At 46.8% G+C, this 21,266-nt stretch overlaps 1 protein-coding gene across 1 annotated transcript in view; it reads right to left on the reverse strand.

Moving 5' to 3' along the window:
• Nucleotides 1-11,510: 11,510 nt before the first annotated feature.
• SIAH3 (siah E3 ubiquitin protein ligase family member 3) overlaps nt 11,511-21,266 on the reverse strand; it is a 68,297-nt gene continuing 58,541 nt past the window's right edge. Inside the window, exon 2 of the mRNA XM_032874001.1 lies at nt 11,511-15,011. Within this exon, the coding sequence (XP_032729892.1) occupies nt 14,343-15,011 (669 nt within the window). The 3' untranslated portion in view covers nt 11,511-14,342. The remainder of the gene's footprint in view (nt 15,012-21,266) is intronic.

The raw sequence follows: 21,266 nt of genomic DNA on the forward strand, positions 1-21,266 counted from the left end.
TGTGTCGAAGGTAACTGTAATTTCAAAGCAACCAAACAAAATAGATCCTTCAGAATGATTTTATTTTCTGTGGAGACATAGTTGTGGGCACAAAATCTCCTCCTCTTCTTTAACCTGCATCTGTAGCCTTTTGCATTACCTCGTCACTAGCAGAAAATAGGATTTCTCACCTACAGATGGTGAAGAGAGAAGAGGCTAGCCTGAACATTAGGTAGAAATTACTTGTCAAGTTTGATCAATTCAGAGAAAATCCAAATCCCCTTTGAAAAGGCACAGTTGATATTCTGAGATTAGTGGGGATGTCCTTATAGATCCATTGTTTGGCTAAATTGTCTGCATATGCAGCGTGTTTGCTAAATGAATGATACATTTGCATCTAAATGGTCCATAAATAATTTGATTCTGCTCCAGACAGGGTAATAAACAAGCCCCCTCCCACCGTTGGACTTGTGAGTTGTGTGTGAGTGTGGACTCCTCTCTCATTGCTTTGACTGTGCTATTATTTGACAAGGCACTGGGGAAAGGAGTACATGAATCTATTAACGAGAACCAATCTCCATTATGAGCTGAGGTCTGAAGGAGCTGGCAGAGAAATCTTTCATAATGCACCGCTTTTGGCCTCTAGCTCTCTGGACAGAAATTTTTAAAAGGAAATCAGAGATCCGGGTTGCTGCCACTATAGAAATCCTGCTTTGTGTGTTGGGGACAGGGGGAGGCATTAATTACCATCTGCATGCTGCTTTTTATGAAAGCATTAAGTATCAATGTCTCCCATCCAGCACGTTGGTATTTATGGCGCACATGTGGGGCCCGAGATCTGCATGTGAGTTGGTACTCCCAAGGATTTTAGCTGCTGAGTGGACACTGCCAGGTATTCAAAAAGTCACGCAGAGCTTTCCTTCCATGTCCAAGCTGATGAGTTCCAGCTCTTAATTTGGAAGGCAGGGAGCTGACAATGGCATTGACAGTTGCCAGTTTCCATCTGCAGTTATGGCATGCCTGTTATGTCAAAACTGTGACTTTTTATGGCCTCCTTTCATGAGATTTGTGATGTTCCGTTCTTTTAAAGGTTCCAAGGGGATGGTATACCTTGATTTAAGAAAGCTCAATATATTCAATCTCACTTCACGTGAAAGAAATATAGAAGCACAGTTATTCACTTTGCAAAAGGATTCACAATGGGATTCTTTCAGTAATAAATATTATATGTGGCACTTAGAATGTGATTTCGTTCATTGTTTCAGGAATAGATCTATTGGCAAAATGCAGTCTACTTAAAGGGTTTTGGTGCTTCTTAGGGCAGATTATTAACCCCTTGATCCCCAGGGCCGCACCAGCATGGGAACAGTCCAGAACTCAGATGACCATTCCAGTGCTGCTGTGTATCACCAGTTTTGTTCCTGAAGCTCTGTCCTTCTTTACTGTGACATCTTTGGCTGATTTGCTTAGTGCAGACACCAGTCCCCTTTTCAGTTTGCCTTCTTGACCAAATCTGAGCCTGAAAGCTAAGACTTCTCCTTTGTAGCTTTCCTGGCGTTTAGGGCTCTTCGTATAGTTTAGGGATTTGATCTTTAGGCAGGCATGGAGGAAGGGACATCTGACTCTTGCAGGGGGAGGAAGAATCATTTTCCCTCTACCCGTCTGAGTTCTTAGCCGAGACCCTTGGAATAAAAGATGAACAAGAGAAAAGCAGTTCATTAATATGTACACCTCATGTCTCCCTGGGAGATACTCAGGAGGTATGAGTAAGCTGAAGAGACGGCTGTAGAATTCAGGGTTAAATACCATCTTCATAGGGAAAGGAAAGGAGGGATTAGGCCTCTTAGGAAAAGGGAATGATTTTTCATAAGGATGAATGGGCTTTTAGAAAAGTAGTAGGGAGGAGGGGCTCCTGGGTGGTACAGTCAGCTAAGAGTCCAACCCTTGGTTTTGGCTCAGGTCGTGATGTCAGGGTCGTCAGATTGAGCGTCGCCTCTGGCTCTGCCCTCAGCTGGGAATCTGCTTACGACTCTCTAACCCCCAACCCTCTTGCCCTCCCCTGCCCACGTTCTCTCCCTCTCTCTCTCTCTCTCTAAACTAATACATAAATCTTTAAAAAGTAGTAGGGAGTTATGATAGTTTGTGACGAAGTTTGTCTGAGTGCGGGGTTAACTTGAAGTCTCCTTTCCATGGTAAGAGTCAGTCTTCTCCCATTGTTGAAGCTCTCAGGGAGGACGTTTATGACAACAGAGTTCATTTTGGAGGACCTGTAAGGGAGTTCAGAGAAAGCCTTTCCCTGCATTTCATGTTTTTTAACCACCCACAGCTCAAAATATCAGTATACCAAGGTGATATTTTAGGGTGGCATGTCCTCAGCTCTTATAGGCATATTTTGGAGTGGCTTGTTCTGCTCCTCTTCCCTCTTCTGGGGCAGCTGTGACAGAGTTTCTGAGTCTAGTATTTGGTCCCTAGCGTTAAGGTGTCAAGCAGCAGAAGGCTACTACAGTGGTATTTCTGCTAGAAGAATTCTGTACTGTAGCCAAGAATTTTCTCTGGCTCTGTTTCTGACTGTGTGACTCCCTCTGAACCTTCCGTGAATTTCCTGCTTATTCTTCCTGCTTAAACTAGCTAAACTAGGTTCTACTGTCTGCAACATGGCTGATATAACCTCCCCTTTCCTATGTGTCCTGCATGGTTCACACTCAAGGCTGCTGTGTACAGCTGTTGAGATTGTACACTGCACAACTATGAAGGACACCATTCAAATAGGTTGAACAACATTTCCTTACAAATTGCTGTCTTCTTGAAAGCCTCTTGGCTATCACTCAGCTCTGCTGCTCCTACTACCTTGTTTGGTTCTCACTCCTCAATCTGTACATGAACCACCCATGTGTGAAGGGAGAATTTTCTACAAAGATACAATTCTTTCAGCCCACATGACCTTCTCCAAGAGATTACAGCTCTTTTAGTATGTACTTTCTTCTCTACAGACCCTTAGAAGAAAATTGTCCAGGGGCTGGGCATATTAATCATGTTTTTATTTTTTGCAGCTTAGGATGATTTGATACCTTGAGGTCTTGAGCACCTGGGGAGGTGAATGCCCCTCCCAAAGTCAGCTAATTCCTAGAGATAGCAAACAACTTGCCAATGAGCATGCCCTCAGCATGCAAACCAACCAATCCTGAATCCACATCCCAACCCTATTTCTTTTATCAGGCTTTTCAAGTCTGAGACTATCCCCCTGTCCTAAATCACCCCAGTACCAAATACCAGATAAATTCTAGAGGTTGTTTTCCTAGAGCTCACTGAAATGATTGAAACTACCCAATGCTAAACCTGCTCAGATGTTTACTTTGCCACATCCATTCCTTCCTATAAAAAACCCACATTCAAAACTCTTGCTCATGCTTTTCCATGACTCCTGTGTTCCAATCAGCCCTGGGGCTACCTTATTTGGCCCTGCATGGCATGGTGTGCCTCCTTCTCTTGGAAATTATAGGCAGTACATTTTTCTTTCAAAGGCAGTTGTCTCCAAGCCTGTCATTTCACCACACGTGATTAAAACAAATCCTGGTACCTCTTTAAAAATTGGGAAAGGAGGTATTTGAGCAGTATCACATACTGTCATATTCCAAAGCCTTTATGAGGAACTGGATTTCCCACAAGAGAACCTTTGTATCTTGACTGGTTTCTGCCTCAGGGAAGTTACTTGCGGAATTATCCATCATTGTATTTCCCTTATTGTTAGGATGAAGCTTAATCTCAGTGTTAGGGACAGGCCACTGACCATCAGATTCAAAGTCCCCTCCATCACTTATTTCAGGGGACCCAGTAGCTATCATATGAGCAAGGCTGCCTGAACCCTTCTAGAATCTTTTGGTTCTTCTAAAATCTTGGAGATGAATACATAAAAGTTCTAACAACACTCTAACTTCATCTTTACATTTGAGAGAAAGCTCACTATGCCTATATAGTCTGTAGTTATTCTACCAAATCCCTAAACAGTTATGGAATTTCAGAGTGATAAATAACTCCCAGAAGTCACCGAGTCTGGGTATTTCCTCTATTACTCTTTTCCTTATTCAGTGCTTTATCCAACTCTCTTCCCCTTGAATGAATCCCTTCCACCATTTCTAACAACTGATCGTCCGCTGCATCTGTTTGAGTGTTCGTTGTGTATTCTGGTTTAGAAGTTGACAAACTGTAGCCCATGGGACAAAATCATTCTGCTGTGCGTGTTTTTGTAAATAAAGCTTTATTGGAACACAGCCACATTTATTTAGGTACTGTCTGCAGCTGCTTTCACATCACAATGACAGAGTTGGATAGTTGTAATATAGGGTATACGGTCTGCAAAACCTGGAATATTTATCGTTTGGCTCTTTATATAAAGAGTTTGCCAACCATTTTTCTAATGGATGAAAGAGGCTTGCAGTCTTGGATATTATTTGTAAGTTCTTCAAGGACAATTTCAAGTTCCTCTTTTTCCGTGAAGCATTCCTTCCCGCCCCCTTAAGGTTTTATTTATTTGAGAGAGAGAGAGAGCAAGTGAGAGAGAAAGAGAGAGAGCGAGCACATACGACTCATGGGAGGGGCAGAGGGAGAAGGAGAGACTCCCAAGCAAGCTCTGTACTGAGTGCGGTGACCTGAGCCGAAACTGAGAGTTGGATGCTTAATGAACAGAGCCACCCAAGTACCATTTTTTTTTTTTTGAAGTTTGTTTTTGTTTTTGTTTTTTAACTTGACAGAGAGAGACACAGCGAGAGGGAGAACAGAAGCAAGGGGTGTAGGAGAGGGAGAAGCAGGCTTCCTGCTGAGCAGGGAGCCCGATGTGGGGCTCAATGCCAGGCCTCTGGGATCATGACCCAAGCCGAAGGCAGCTGCCTAACAACTGAGCTACCCAACCAGCCCCCAAACACCACTTCCTGAAGCATTTTTAATCATATTAGTTGCCGTCAAGCTCCTGCTCAAACCACATTCTAAAGTTTTAATCATCTGATTGACTCTTCATTATATAAGGCTCTGTGTTGTTGTTGGCAGACAACTGTTCATGAATATCTCATGTTTTTACAAGTTGAGGCATGAACAGCCAATTTGCTCCAGAACTCTTTTGGGGAATGTCAATAGAAGCTGGGAGGCACTAACTCCTAGAGCAAATTTATTTACATTCCTGGATAGTGAAGAGGGATGCATTCCCTTCTCAGAGCGATTTGCTTACATTCCAGGCTAATAACAATAATCTCTCTCTCCAGAAGGGAGAACAGGCAGGTTTGCTGGCAACCCCATATAAGATTAGAGTCTCCTAATCTCAGGGTTTATATAATGTACCCCCAACTTTGCAGGCAACACCTGACCCTCACCATACCATTCTGTGAGTATTAGGGCCAAAATGTTCTTCTTGCTGCAGATAATAAACTGTCTAAGCCCATTTGGGCTCACTGCCTCCTTATGGCCGAATCTATGGAGGGCCGCACACCAGCCCCTCCGCCGCTCCTCCTCCCCAGCTGCCTGGGAGCTGCAGGACCGCTGCACCGTTGTTTGATGCAAGCATAAGTGCATTTGTTTTGTTGCTTCAAGTGCACTGAGAAGTTCCTCAAGGGCAAAGCCCACATCTTCTCTTCCCTTGGTATCCTCCAGCAAGGCCTGCATACAGTAGGCATTCAACAGGATTTTGTTGTTCAAGCTAAAGATACTTCTACTTTGCGTCCTGACACACTCTTCTTAGTGGGACACAAAGGCTGGGAACTATTGCTAAATTGCCATGGCTTCCCTCTGCTTGGGGGTGTCTGAGACTCGGGGATCTGAATCCAACTGGTCTTGTTAAGAAGCAGATTCCAGTTTCCCTCCACCAGTGTGCCCCTAGAGAGCAAACCCACCACGGATGCGGCAGCAGGGTCTTAGAAGCACAGCCTGCAGCCCTGCAGCCAGAGAGAGCTGTCCACATCCTTGGCTCCCCAGATTAGGGGCAAAGTTGTAAGGGGTGGGGGGAACCCTCCCTCCCTGAGGGCCTGCTCTGGATAGTAACCTGTACTCTCAGTAAAATGAAGGTCCTTTATGGACTCTTTCCCTCCTAGGTTTGCCAGATTTAGCAAATAAAAATACAGGACACCCAGTTAAATTCACATTTCAGATAAATAATGAATACTTTTTTAGTATAAGTATGTATATTATGTATTGTAGGTATTGCAAAAGATATACTAATTTTTTTTTTGTTGCTGCTGTTTATCTGAAATTCAAATTTAACTGGGTGTCCTCTGCTTTGTTACACAGCCCTGTTCGCTGCTGTCTCCCCACTGGAGCCCATTCTGCAACTGAGCCTCCTCCTCCAGGCGTAACTCCTACTCTAAACCTGCCCCACGATAAGGGTTTTTCCAATTCTCCTTGGCTATAGAAGCAAAGCTGGGTGTTTAGGGAAAGCTCGAGCCTTTGAGGGGAATTTCCTTGAGTTTTGCCCAGCAGTCTAGACCTTCTGTCGTTGTATGCTGAAAGCAGGACCATGAGGTGGCAAACTGAGTTGGCCTTTTGAAGGATCTAGAAGCATTTTGATGTTTTGGGGGTGCTTGATTTCCTGTTTGAGTGTTTCATTATTTTTAAAGATTTTATTTATTGGTTTGTTAGAGGAAGATCACAAGCAGGTGGGGGGTGGGAGTCGCGGGCAGAGGGAGAAGCAGGCTCCACACTGAGCAGGGATCCTGATGTGGGACTCGATCCCAGGACCCTGGGATCATGACCTGAGCCAAAGGCAGACGCTTTACCAACTGAGCCACACAGGCGTCTCTGTTCTATTTTTTTTTTTTTTAAATATCTGTAATTCTCAGAATTGTCTGTTAGGTCCAGTGTAAAAAATTAAAAAATGTCTATCTCCTGTGTGTTAGAGAAAGTGGACCCGGAGCCCAGGAGGAGGAGAGAATGGAAGAGATAGTTGCCTCCCACACGGTTGGTAATCCATGCCCCCGGTTTGGATCCTTAAGAGATGTGTTTCCCATTGGCCCTCTTGCAGAGGGGGTGCAGAGGATATCTTGTCTTCCTCCAGGCTAATAAGAAAGCAGTTCAGTGATTTCCTTTTCTCTCACCCTGTAGGCAGGGCTTACATGGAGCTTATGTCTGAGCTGCCTCAGAAAGTGTGCTGATAATTCTACATTCCCCAAGGAGGGCCTTGAGACGGTGACCCTGCTCAGGCATCCTGGCGAGATTTGCAGGATAAATAAATGCCTCGCTGGGGATTTGCTAGGTAACTCCCTGTCAGCGCTGGGGGCAGAGATTTAAATATAAATTATCATTCCAACTTGGCAGGGACTTAGAGATGAGCCCCTTCTGTGCTCCTGGGAAGATTTACACAGCCCTTTCTCGTGGGTGCCAGGCTGCAGGGGTGGTTGCTGGGTGACACTCGGTACTGGGAATTGTCCTGGGCTGGCCTCCCTCAGCTAGCCCTGGGTCACGGGTTGTGGCTGATGAGCTCTGGCATCCTGCCCACACAGACACTTCTCCTGCTCCTCGGTCCCTCGGCCCTCCATGTCGGTCCCCACAGCCCTCTGTGTCCATCCCTGAATGATGCAAGAATAGTCCCTTCTACTATTTGGTTATAGGGAACCCCTACTGAATTCCCTTCTTAGATCCTTTCTGATCTCTATTTAAGTGGTTACTGCTTCTCCACCAGAATGAAATGTTGGCCACTTCACCTCTTTTTGCCTTTTCTTGCCATCACCTCTTTTCTTGCCTTCCTCGCTCTTATGGAAGGACCAGCTCTTTTCCTCGGGAAGCTTTATCGGCTCCTTGGTTTTCTGTGGTTTTGTCGCCAGCAAGCTCAGCTCTGGATCTGAGAATTTAATGGTCAGCCGGACCCTTAGCAAAATTCCAGAGAAGAGAGAGTTAAAAATCAGAATCCTGGGTCTCACTCTGGACCTCTTTAATCAAAGATCTTTGGCTCTGGGGCCCCCAAATTAAGCTCTGATATTTCTTAAGCATGCTAAAGTCTGGGAATGAAAACCCCAGATCCCAGAGTGGGGCCGGGGCAGGGCTTCCCTCTCTGGTCACACTCAGGCAGGTCAGCTTCTCCCTCCTTTCAGTGGAGTCTCCTTCTAGCACTGAACAACCTTCGTGCATGGCTTTGAAGGTCTTTGGAGGGAAGGGGCAGCTACCTGGAACAGCACGGGATGCAGAATCATCCCGAGAGAGGCCACGGCCTGAGAAGTCACCTAGCTCATGAATATTCATGCCAGCCATGTTGTCGTGTGATCACGCAGATCAATTCAAGGCCATGTCTGTAAGGCTTTGTGAGAGCGGGAAACAGGTTCTGGGAATAAGGAGGTAGGGAAGAAGATAGAGGTTAACGTGAATTGACAGGCAATAGGATTAGCACTCTCGCTCAATCCCGATCTTGCGAGTAACTAACAGTGGCCTGAAATTAAAGAATTAAACCATGAAGGCTCCCTTGACAACTGATCTGATAGGCCCAGAAGTAAATTTCAGGGACACTGTTGTCAGGCAAAAGGAGGGGAGAGCCGAGATAAGAGGTCCAGGAAGGAAGGAAGGAAGAGAAGGGAAGGGGAGCAAACACCTCTCCCTTTCTTTGCAATCCAGTGAGAGCGGCTTTGGTGCCCCTGGGGCTGAACCATGCACTGAGCTAGAGTTGCCAAGGCTTTTATTCACCTCTATAGCACTCTCTTCCTTACATCCAATTACGACTTTAAAATAGAGGCAAAAATGAAAAGAGGAGGAAGATAATGAAACATAAGTCAAATATGGCAGCTGGCGAATTTCTGATAATTGCTTTCCCTTGTAGCATTTCATTTCTGTTCCTGCATGTTGTACAGTAGCCTGTAGGGAGACAATAAAACAAACAAACAAACAAACAAACAAACAAAAAAAACACTACCACCACCAAAAAACAACTCCAAAGTGTTCAGGAAAACAATATCAATTGCACTTTAATAACACTCTTCATGGGAGACAGAATAGAGGTAAAGTAGCATTCTACGTTTGCTTCTTGCTGTCTTTAACATCATAAGAAAGCCTAGAAAAGTATATATACATCAATTCAGGGTAAATAAAATGATTCTCAATTTCCTTTCTCTTTCTTATGTCAATACCCTAAAAAAAGGTTAAAAAAAAAGGGGGGTGTTTACAGTACTCAAGGTAAAATATTTTCATACAATACTGGAAAAGACAAACTCTAACTCATGTAGGTAACCCACTTGATAGCCTGATTTTGGGGAAAAGGATCAATGCTTATCTACAATAGATCTCTTGGATCTCTTTTCGGTGAGGTTTTTCTTGGGTGGCCATTCCCCAGGTTAGCCCAACAGAGAACTCACTAGTTCTTGAAGGAAATTTTCAGAACAAATAATTTGAAGGTCTAACAATCTACTGGGAGATGCTATTTTCAATGTCATTTGTAGCTAAAACTTTCAATCAAAGTGTAGTTCTGTGATGTCCAGTCCACAGTCCCTTCTCCTTCCACCAGAAATGAGATCTAAGTGGAACCTTCAGCAAGCCTCACTCCTTCCATCCCTCACAGTGAAACCACTGGGGTCAGAGTAACTGATTTTGCTGTTGATCTTGAGATTCTGCCTACTTCCAAACACAGCCCAGAGTTTCCCGTGACTTTTACCCTAGTGGGAACCATGCCCTTCATTTAGAAAGAGTATTGGTGAGACTTAGCTATAGATTGTGAACAGGATCGTTTGTTGGGTTGCAGTGGAGTGAAGGAGCCAGAGTAGGAAAATGAGGTACTGGGCTCTGTTCTTTACATGATGTCCCTTGATTCATTACCTTTTCTATCCCTCAGCTTTGTGCGGTGTAAGGGTCCTACTTCAGTGGTAACACATTTTCTGTGATGCTTGACACCACTGTTCATGGTGCCCTTTCCAGATGTGGGATACTTCCAATCACTAATTTCCAAGTTAAATATTTCTTTCTTTTTCTTTTCTTCTTTCCAAAGTGAAATATTTCTTTAGATGGGGTTTTGGTCTACATGTAGAAATAAGAAAGTTGACCTGTAAGAACAAGTAACAGTATCATCCACTCCTGTAGAACTTCATTTTACTTTCTGGACTGGGATGGCCAATAGATTGGTTTTGTTGAGCTGTGACTTTTGCATGAAAGTCATCAGATAGAATTTCTTGCACTAACAGCAATCGAGCTGGGTACGGGGTAGGGCAAGGAATGCCCTTGAAGCTGCCTAGAGGCCCCAGACTCCTTTCTACAGAACAGACTGTGATTTCCCCGTAATTTGCTGTTCCACTAGCTTGGCTGTAATCTGTGTCCCTGTCAGTGTGGCCAACAGAATTTTACTTCTCCTCCCAAAGTCCTCTGTCCTCCACACTCTGTGTATAAAAGAGATGTCTTGGTAAACATTTAACAGCTAGTTCTCCAAAGAGGAAAAGCCCTGGCTTATCACGTTTGCCTACTTCCAGGAGTGTAAACACTACCACCACAGCCAGTTTTAAGCTTTTGCTGTGACATCATCCAATATGGAGTCCGTGGGGCATCACTGTGTGGTATGTTTGCCATACAGTTATGGTAAATGTAAGTAGTCTCAAGAGCACAGAAAATAAGGGAGTAGTGAGACAATCAGGAAGTGAGGAGTTTTGAATAGTTGTTACCTTTGTTTTCATTATAACTGTACATTTATATAACTTAATTTTTAGTGATGGCTGTGCTTAGTCAGCTTGTAGAATTCCTAAAATGTTTGACAACTGGTATAAAAACCAGCTCTAGCCCAGCAGCCTGGTCTTGGGCTGGGAGAAGAGTGGGGAAACAGGAGAAACAAAAGGGCACAGTTAACCCCAAAAGGCCTCTATGCCATTCAGTGTCCACGAATTCATAGAAATAGTGCAAGGTGGTATCGGTCAGGAGCCTGGGACTACGGGGTTAGACATGTGGGTTCCAGACCCAGCTCTGCTCTTTGCTGGCAGTGTGACCTTAAACAAGGTCCAAACTCTCTCAGCTCAAATTTCTCACTGGTACAATAAAAGTACCTGTTTCATAAGATTGTTATGGGGATGAAATGAGGATAATATATTCAAAGCATTCAACCTACTGTGTTACACATTAAACTTTCAATAAATGGGAGCCACGAGTACTGTTACTATTATTAACCTGGCCCATTTCTAAAATGTCCAAAGTAGCCACGGAGAGTAATGGGATCTATTTCAGATGCAGGTTCATGCCAAGACTGTTCAAGACAACCTTCTTTGTACAGGCCGACCTCCATCTCAGCAACGACTGTTTATGTAGACACAGCCTCCAAGGAGGACTGTCCACACCCCCTGAAAAGAATCATTCTCACAGATGCCTGGAGTTTAAGCACTGGTGACTCCTCTCTCGCTCTAAGTGGGGCTCTCGTCCTAGGCCTACTTTTAAAATCCATATACCCCTCAGAGGGTGAGTCATTAAGTCAGCACCTGGGTATGAATGAGGTCATGAGATCCCAGAGCTCTTCACCAATAGACTCCAGACTCTGGGAAATCTAAGAATGAGGATCCTGGAGCCCGAGGATGTGGACGACTCCACAGCCAGTTCCCGCTCCCACCACCCCACCCTCTGCTTCTAGGTTGACCAGTTCTTCCAGCTGAGCTGCCTTTAAGAGCAAATGCACTCCAGTCTCTCTCTCTCTCCCTGATCCCTCAGATATCCCAGAACAAAGACCGGGTTGAACCTTGGGACCATTAGTCCACTGAAGAGGTGGGAGGGAACACTGCTGAATATTTGGGGTCAGTCTTCCTTTTCCAAGAACACCAAATTTGTAGTCATTTGGTCGGGTTCTAATCATGGTCCTAACCACTTGGTGTGTGACCTTGGGAAGGTCATTTCGTGTCTCTGAATCTCTATTTTTTTCTAGTAAACTGAGGATGTCGTCAAGGATTTACTTAACCCGAGACTGGAATGTGGGAGCCATTTGTAGCGGTAAAGCTCACCACAGCACGCTGTTGGTGCTGTTTTCTCTTCTCTCGTCATTGTTTTTGGTTTGCTCTTTTTTCTTTAATTCCTCATGTGTGGCTACGAAGAGGGAGGCCTTCTGGGGAGCACCATAGATGGATGAAAAGGAAACATTCCTACCCTTTATTCTAGACATTCCTAAGTACCCAAAATACAAGTTCCTGTCTGGGGTCCCCCATTCATAATCCAGTCTTCTGTGCAATAATAACCTGAAGTTATTCCCAGTTTGGCTCAGGTAACAGCACAAGAAGAAGGCAGAGGTGATGTCTATAGGAATTCTAAGGCCCTGTGGACTGTAATTATATTCTCATTGAGGTTTTGTCTGTTGGTTTGTCTGGGGCACCTGTGATGCTACAGAAATGTTTCAGAGTAGCTGAGTATCAGGAACCAGGGGAGGAGCTGTGGCTTCTTGAAGTATGACTTACAGGCAAGGAGATCTGAGGTTTTGGGGAAGGGCCTGTGGATAAAGGAAGGAAATAAGTGAGCCCGTCTCTCCTGTGCTGGCCGGCCAGCCTCAACTTGTTCCCGGGCGTCTGTGTGGTTCAAGGGCAGAGCTGGTGCCCTGGTAGGATGTTCTGACAGAGTGAGCAGACTCCAACCGTTTCCTTGGGACCATGACCTGATGTTTGCCTCAGTTAGTGATACGATGTTTATGGGCCCCCTCGGGGCTCTAACCTGACCAAAGTTTGGCCCCACAATTTGGTCTCAGTGATTGCTGTGTGACTAGAAGGGGCTGGTTTAGGGAATCTTCTACTGACTGGCACCACCCTTCTGGTGCTTGGGGTGTGGATTGGCAGCAGAGGTGACTGGAGGATGATCTAATATTGGGGGGAAGGGTGTTGTGTTTCGGGATCAATTATTTTTAGTGGGGAAAAGACTGCTGATGGTGAACCAGGGCAAGTTGCCTGAAACTAAGTACTCACTTGGAGGGCTGCCCAGACGCAGCCGAGATAGCTGGGGTGAGGGAACGGGCCAGAGCCACATCTGCATGGCAGAAGGCTCACTCAATTCTGCTGAGTGTTGTGTGGGGTTTGGTGCCAGGCTCTTCAGCGACCAAAGCGTAGCCAAAGAAAACACAAACATTAGGAGGGAGAAGAGGGTATACTGGGAAGGCTGAACGGTGTTCACCTTTGAACAGAAGAGACAAAGTCCATTTAAACATGCTTACTCTCTTCAAATATACGAGAGAAACTTCTACAAGAAGGTGTTGAATTATTCTGACAAGCAAACATGAGGAAGCAGTCTATGTAGAGGCAAGATGGATTTTTGTCACCTTTCCATTCGCACTGCAACAGGGAGCTGGCAATAGCTGACCAGTGACAATGTTTGTATGCTGTAAGAAAAAGAAAGAGGACCTCCTCTCCCCTGCCCCAGGTGTGTGAGTCACCTCTGAACTCCAGAGGTCAGAGGTCCTGGCACACCCTCCCAATTCCTTGGGTCTGATGCCGAGTTATGATTCTGCTTTACGGGATATCAAGAGTAAAGTGGGTTTCTTCGCGTGTTACGGAAGAGTTCCGCCCCAGTGAAAGGATTGATGGATTTTACAATTTGATAATAAAACTCTCCGAGGAAAGAATGCCCTCCCAGAGGTGGGAGATTAATTTATCTTTTTTTCTCAGTGGCTTCTCTTCCCCCGCATCTTGCCTGTTCTTTTCTCCGACTTGCTCAACAGAGGGCAAAGAGGTTTTCAGGAGAGCACCATAAACATGAGGGCTTTGACCCAGCACAGGGAAGGACAGCCCAGGCTGATGGCAAGCCCCTGGCAGCCCGCCAACAGAGGTCCCCCTGGCAACCTCATGATGGGATGACCCCGGCAGCCCGGTGCCCTGGCCTTCAGAGGAGATCCCGTCTCGTCACATCCAGGCAGCTTAGCTCTGACCTTAAGGTTCCTGGGAAGATGTCAGAGTTGTGTCTGGCTGGTCTGAAACATAACTCTGAGCTGGCCAGGTCGCCTTCCCCAACCTGCTGTCCTCACATCTCAGAGGTAGCTCGGTTGGAAATAGGCGAAGAGAGAAGGAAAAAAGGATTCAGACGCTAAACCTCCTCTCAACCCCAACAGCCCGCTTCGTGGTCTCAGTGACTTTTGCTTATGTGGGAAGCAGTGGAGAAGGGCACTGGGGGTGCGGGAACTCACCATTCTGACTGCATCGGGTTACAAATGCTCTGTGAAGCTATACGGACAAATCAGGACGAGCCTCGCACCAAGATCATGAATCACAGGCTGTTTACCTACTCTAATGCCCACGGCAGACAAATACTAAATACCACAAAGTACCTGAGACAAAAAAAGAAAGGAAGGAAGGCGGGAAGGAGGGAGAAGAATAAAAAGAAGCCTGGGGTCCCGGCCTCCGGAGATTCCCAGGGACACAGGTAGAGCGTCTGGGGGCAGGTGGCTGTGCCCAAACGTCCAGTGGCCTCCGGCTTCACGTCTCGGCTTCTGACGGGCAGACCTCCGCAGCCATGATGGCGATCCCGATGGCCAGGCTGCCGTTGTCGGTGAAGAGCTGGGCCAGCGAGGTGTTGAGGACAAGGCAGTCCCCGTCAGTGATCACTGAGTCCACGCACTCGAGAACAGACCGGGGGGTGGCCTCCCATTTCAGACGCCGATGGTTTCTGTTGAGCTCCAGGCGATAGGTGAAGCAGTCGGCCTGGGTGGGGGTCCCGATCAGCATCATGGTGGCAAAGAACTGGGGGTGCCCTGCGTGCCTCTCCTGCTTCCTAAGCACCAGCAGAAAGTGGTGGCCCAGGCAGGAGTGCATGATGATCCAGTCGGCCGGTGCGGGCAGGTGCATGTCCGTGGCCAGGAAGACGATCTCTGCTCCCTGGAGGATGTCGACCCTGTGCATCTGCCGTAGATGGGGCACCACCACCTCCAGGTGGCCTTCCCACTGGCAGGAGAACAGGGGGCACATGCAGGGCGTCACCTGGGCAGCGTGCAGCCCTGCCTCCTGGTGGTGGAGGTGGTGCGGGCGAGCGTGGTGGCGGAGGTGATGGTGGGGACGGTGATGGCGGTGGTGGTGGGTGAGGTGGTGGGGGGGGAAGCTGCCTTGCTCTGGTGCGCTCTGAGCGATGGCACGGCGGCTGGACACATACTGTGAGAGAGAGAGCAGAGGGTTAGCGGCTGAGGCCAGTCTTTTGGCATCACGGAGGCTCCCCAGGTATGCCAAGGGTTAAAAACGGACATCCCAGGGCAGGTAGAGAAAGCTGGCTTGCTTTCCCTCCCTCTCACCCTCCCTCCCTCCCTCCCTTCCTTCCTTCCTCCCCTCTTCCTTCCCCCCTTCATGCCCCACCTGCCTCCCTTCCTCCCCCCTTCCTCCATCCTTCCCTCCCTCCCTCCTCCTCCCTCCCTTCCTTCTTTTCTTCCTCCCCCATCTTTCCTTCCTTACCACCCTTCTTTCCTCCCCCCCTCCCTTCCTTCCTTCTATAGAAAGGGGAGGGCAAAGGGAGAGGGAGAAAGTGAATCTCAAGCACCCTCCATGCTGAATGTAGAGGCTGACCTGGGGCTCAGTCTTACAATCCTGAGATCATGACCTGAGTAGAGATCAAGAGTCCGATGCTTAGTCAACTGAGCCCCCCAGGTGCCCAGAGAAAGCTTTATTTATTAAAAAAGGAGGGGACTGCCAGAGTGGTTTCCAAAGCGACGGCACCATTCCATGTTCTTGTCAGCCATGTAAGAGGACTCCAGTTTCTCTACGTCCTTGCCAACACTCGTGATTATCTGATTTGACAAGTGCTTTTATGAGACAAAATTAATTGTTTTGAGTGTTTTTCCAGATTTAGATGCTGAGACATTGTAAAGTCTTCTCCATGCTATTTCATTTTGGTATAGAATCTAGATTTTTTTTCCAATTAAAAAAAAAAATAGAAGCTCCTATAGAAGATTCCTCCTGAAAAAAAGAGATTTTCCAAATATAATAGTACATTAAAAAAAAAATTGAGGTAGGTGCCCTGGGTGGCTGCGATTCTAAATATTCAGTCCAAGAAAATACAATATTTATGTCTTGGTGATTCTTTAACAAGATATGGAAAGAAATAGGCAATGTCCCCCTCAACAGACATTATGATGGTCACTAGTCATAAAGAACAACAACAAAAAAAAGCAAAAAAATATTTTTTTTTTTCATTTTTGATACTGTTAATATTTTTGCACAGGCATTCGAGGTCAGGGGAATTTCTGCCTCCCTTTCTTGTCATTGTTATTATTTTTATTTTTTATATTTTTTAAAAGATTTTATTTATTTATTTGACAGACAGAGATCACAAGTAGGCAGAGAGGCAGGCAGAGAGCAAGGAGGAAGCAGGCTCCCCACTGAGCAGGGAGCCCGATTCAGGGGCTCCATCCCAGGACACTGGGATCATGACCTGAACTGAAGGCAGAGGCTTTAACCCACTGAGCCACCCAGGTGCCCCATCATTGTTATTATTTTTAGAACAAAATTTTGGTAAGTGCCCGTTTGTCCTTCCCGTGCGGCCAGGGGCTGTGCTATCTTGGGTGCCCTTCTCCCAGGCCCTGAGGTGGGGTGCAGAGCTGATTAGGTACAACGGGGCAGCCGTTCCCAGGGAGGGAGCCTCACTCTGATTCCTGGGACTTCACCTCACCACCACATTCTGCCCTGTTTCAAGCTCACAGCCCCAGAGCAGCTTCCTGGGGGCTCAACGCAAGGAGCCCTCCACCCTCAGACTCTCCTGACCTGCTCCTCATGGCGGTGTGTCCACGAATGCCCTCATAAACATGAGGAGCTGAGAGGGCTCCTTCTGATTGGGCATCGGTAGACATTTATGGAATACCTTCTATGGCCAGACCAGAGGGTGCTAGGGGTACAGCTGTGAGCAAAACAAACCACGTTTCTGGCTGTGGGGGGCACAGACATTAGGGTGCATATCATTAACTGTGATTTTCATGAGGGTCCTCCCTGTGACGGGAGGACTATGATTCATAGATTTCAGCTGAAGAAACACGTTCCCGTAGTAACAGTCCCAAGGTCACAAGGCTCATAAGTGAAAGACTGGTGTCCATTTGCACACCTCCTGACTCGGCACACAGCAGCTCTGTCCCCGCTTCCCCTCCCTGTGGTTATCCCTGCCTCCAGCCCCAGTTCCCTTCTGCTCTAGCGCTCCATGCACTTTTCAGAAGGACGACAGGTACCTTTGGGCCCCTGCCTCCTCCCCTCATTTCCTTCCCTCTCCAGCATGTAGAGGGTGAGGGTGAAGGTCTGCCCGGGTTTATAGTTGCCTGGGCTCCAGGCATGGCTGATGGTGGAGGCCTGGCTAGCTTCTCTTTCTTTAGGGCATCAGGGACTCCCCCAGTCCATGGCAGTCACACACCCACATGGTGCACCAGGCTGGTCCCCGTGGGGGCGAGGTGATCTGGAGGTAGGTGGGGGTGAAGCTAGCTCTGCTCCTGGAGTGGTTAGCTCCGGCTCTGCTTCCATGCTCTGCCCCCAGGGAATGCAGTAGACCTGTACTGGGAGCTCCTGGGGCCCTTTCAGGAGTCCTCTCCCAGTTTCTGGACAGAAGCTAATGGGCAGCCTGCTGTCACCCATCCTGCATGCCTACCAGGACCATGGAGGACGAGGCTGTGTTCTAGAATCCTGCTAGTGATGAATCTGACTTACCTTTAGGGTTAAATGTAGGAAGGGAACTAACTAGGATATAGCCACTACTAAGAATTAGGCAACAAAAAATTGGTGTTTTTTAAAATAATTGTTTCATTTAATTTTTAATTTCCTTTAAAAAAATAAAATTAAATCTGTCTTAGTTCCTACCTGCCTGCTGGTGGCATGTACCATTTAATCTGTGGGTGAGGAGGAGTTCCTCCCATCCCTTGGGGTTGTACAAAGCCCAGGGCTGACATACTCTGTCAGCCAGGGGCCAGCCCCTGCCCAGATCCTTCTAGAGGACTCAGGCCTGGCAGCTAGGCTCAAGGCAGCCTGGTCTCAGCCTCCCAGGGAAAGCCCCAAGCTCTGTCCCCTCTTCCAGCCTCTAAAAAGCTCCTCTTTCTTACTTTGTCTTTACAACAATCACTAGAGAAACACTACATTTGTCTTACCAATGAAGAAACACAGAGGTTAAATCACTTGCCCAAAGTCACAGGACTCATAAGGGGAGCAGCCAGGAATATAGCCCATATCAGTCAAAGGTGACACAGATCACAGACTGGAAAGATCACAGGCTGGATGTCAGCCGACTTCGGTCTCTTTTGCTATTTACTTGTCCAGCAGGCCCGATTAAGTCAGTTTCCCTATCAACAAAATATTTCTCTCCAAGGGTGGTTTGGGGATCAAATGAAATCATGCCTGTGACACAGCTTTAATAAGGACATCAAGGATTACATCAAGATGGCATTTCCATTTAGATGTGATTTGGGGTGATTACTCTGGTGGCCTTCTGCCTTGGTCTGTGCCTGCCTCTGTCTGCCCTGGTCCACTGATCCTTGCACTTGCGGAGCACTCTGGGCTGAGCACAGGCCAACATAAGGGCTCAGAGACCCCATCATCAGCTTGCCCTGAGGTCTCCTGTCACAACACCGACCCATGACAACAGACCATCCGGAAATTCCTCTCTCAGAAATGGGTCTCTGAGCTCATTATTCTCTATAAACCCTTCTCCTCATCTGTTTTCCATTTCCTGTATCCTGCTCTGTACAGGTAATATCAGACACATGAACTCAGAGTAGGGAGAGGGTAGGGAAGAAAGACCCTGGTGTCCCTTTCTTCCCTCCCTCCAAACTCCTGCCAGCACCTCCCATTGGCCAAAGCCAATCAGAGACCTATCAGAAGGGAGCCCAGAGATGCACTCAACAAGGACCGGCTCCCTTTAAAAAGGGTGCTGGGTGAGACGCACAGGTGAAGAGGGAATGCCCACCTGTACGTGAATGTCTCTGTTCCCTCCTCTGTGGTATTTGCTGATCTGACCAGGCTGGGCCTCCTGGGCTGAAATTTGATGAGGCTGATAGAGGGGGGAGATGGTTGCGTGCCTACAATTTATTTAGGCATTTGATAAAAATGTACGCAGCCCATAATATGGACAAGGGGCTGAGAATTCCTGACGGAGTAAGACCCATGTTCCTGCCTCAGTAGCTCACTCTGAGTTTGTGTAATGTGGAATGCAAAGCTGCAGGACACGGGGGTGGGGGTGGGGGTGGGGGTGGGGCTCTGAGTACAAAGTAGGGGAGGTAGTTGTTCCAGTCAGGGAGAAATGACATTTACGATGGGCAAGGCGTGGAGTGGATGCCCTAACAAAATAGGCCAAAGGTTTGCTGATGAGGCAATCAACAGAGATGACAAGTCCCAAGGGGCTGGGTAGATGGGGGCTGGTAGAGACGGAGCAGAGGCGGCCCGAGTGCTGGAGAGCAGTTGAGAAACCAAGATGGCACCAGTGCTCAGGGGAAGGCATTAGGAGGGCCTGGGAGACACAGCTTCATGCCTCAGAGCTCTCTTGTGCGCTCAGGATGGGGCTGGTGGCAAAACCCCACACTTGTCCAAGCACAGGACCTTAGCAATGGCCGTTCCACATGGACTCTCTGTTGCTTCCTTTTGGCCTCATCTTCCACTAGCCTATTTTCATTTTTTAATTGCTGCAGGCAGACAAAGCCGGGGGCATCATCCAAAGTGAATGACTGTGCAAATAGAGCACGACATTATAAACTCAGTGAGCCCGGGCACTTGCTGTGCCCTCAGAAGGCTCTGAGAATAAACATCGCCTTAATTCTTCACTTTGTCCTGCTCCATTTTCTGATGTAAAATATATTTCATTGAAATGATCCTGGGGTGACTGAGGTCACAGGGCTCCTGGCAGGGAGAAAAGGATTCTTTTAATTGGCAAAATGCTAATGGTTTTGGAAAATGAATTCTAATCTTCCCATCTAATACAGTGGATGTGTGAGTAATTACTTTTCTTCACTAAACTGTTAATGCAACATTAGTGATTACACTAATTAAAACTAATGAACTCTTACAGACTGATAAACTCCTCAGTCAGTCAGTGGACGCCTTCCTCCCATTGGCTGTATTTAACTTCCCGTTTGGAAGAGAGATCTTGAATTAACCTTTAGAATAATGTACAAAATTGGGTTTAGAAGTGTTAGGCTTTATGGACTGGGTATAATTCTTTCCCCAAGCATTAGTGAGGCCATTTCCACTGAGGGTGTAATTGAATTTAAAAAACGCCTGCCTTAATTTGATCAGCCACACTTCCATGGTTGGTAATGGCTATCCCTCCAAATTCTGGCCTCCAAAGAGGAAAGCTGCCCCTGGAAATTCACGTGACCCTTTCCCTAGCATCTGCTCTCTCTGAGCAGCAAGGCTTGCTATGGCGTTTCAGCTGAAGGAGGGTTTGTACCCAGTTTCAAATGACAGGCGTTTGCTCTGTGTTTGCTCGTGCCCCCATTTGTGAGAATGCCTTAACCGGGGCCTCTGGTGCTTAGTGAAGGGGCAAAGGCAGTGAGGTTATCCCTAGAGGAGCATTTCATACACAGGAAGAGCAGATGGGGGAGGGCGTAACATTTCCATCAGAGTTTGGGGATAAGATCAAGACCCAAATCAAGTCCAGAATCAGGTCTGCTAAGATGAGAGAATGATTATAACTACTCCCACGTCCCACTCTGTAGTGCTTACAAATTTCCATTGTTTCCGGGAAGGACGGTCTATGTGGAAGGCTGAGTGTTGCCTACTCCATTTTCCTGGGATGCCCTGGCTCTTCACCTCTTTTCCTCAAAACCTAGACTGATTGTACACATGCCCACAAAAGACAGGAGGACTCTGGAATGCCTTCCAAACTGTTAAAAAAAAAAAAAAAAAATAAGTTCAGCTGAGATAGAAAACAATGGTGGGGCTTTTGTCACCTGGGTGGGGACATCTTCATTAGCAAATGTGTGTCATGCTCTGTTTCCCCCAGACTTAGTTATACTTCGTCCACAGATGGATGGGATCTTCCTAGGGACAACATGATGATGTCTGTAATCTTCTCTAAAGTACTTTAGAGGAGGGAATGTGATATGAATGTATACCTTTTTTAACCCGAACTCTAGGGGCTGTCAATTCCCTAATCAGGAATTCACACTTTGAGGGGATCATCCAGCATTTTATCAGGAAGGCCACACTCCAGAGATAATGACTCCAACTGCCTCAATTAGTATCCATATTTCTGATCTACACCAGATGCTGCTAATTAACATTTCACAGAGGTTTTCATTGGCAAAATTAGTAGTGAGTTAATCAGAATAATAAATGCTAGAAATGGACTCGCCTTGATGAAATTTGTGGTTTTCAAGCCATGAAGATGGGTTTAAATGCTTCAGAGGGATTCTTTACTTTAGGGATGGGCCTGGAAGCTTATTCCCTAAATTT

Source organism: Lontra canadensis, unplaced genomic scaffold (genome assembly GCF_010015895.1).
Source record: "Lontra canadensis isolate GAN:19392208 unplaced genomic scaffold, GSC_riverotter_1.0 scaffold51, whole genome shotgun sequence".
Taxonomy (NCBI): Eukaryota; Metazoa; Chordata; class Mammalia; order Carnivora; family Mustelidae; genus Lontra; species Lontra canadensis.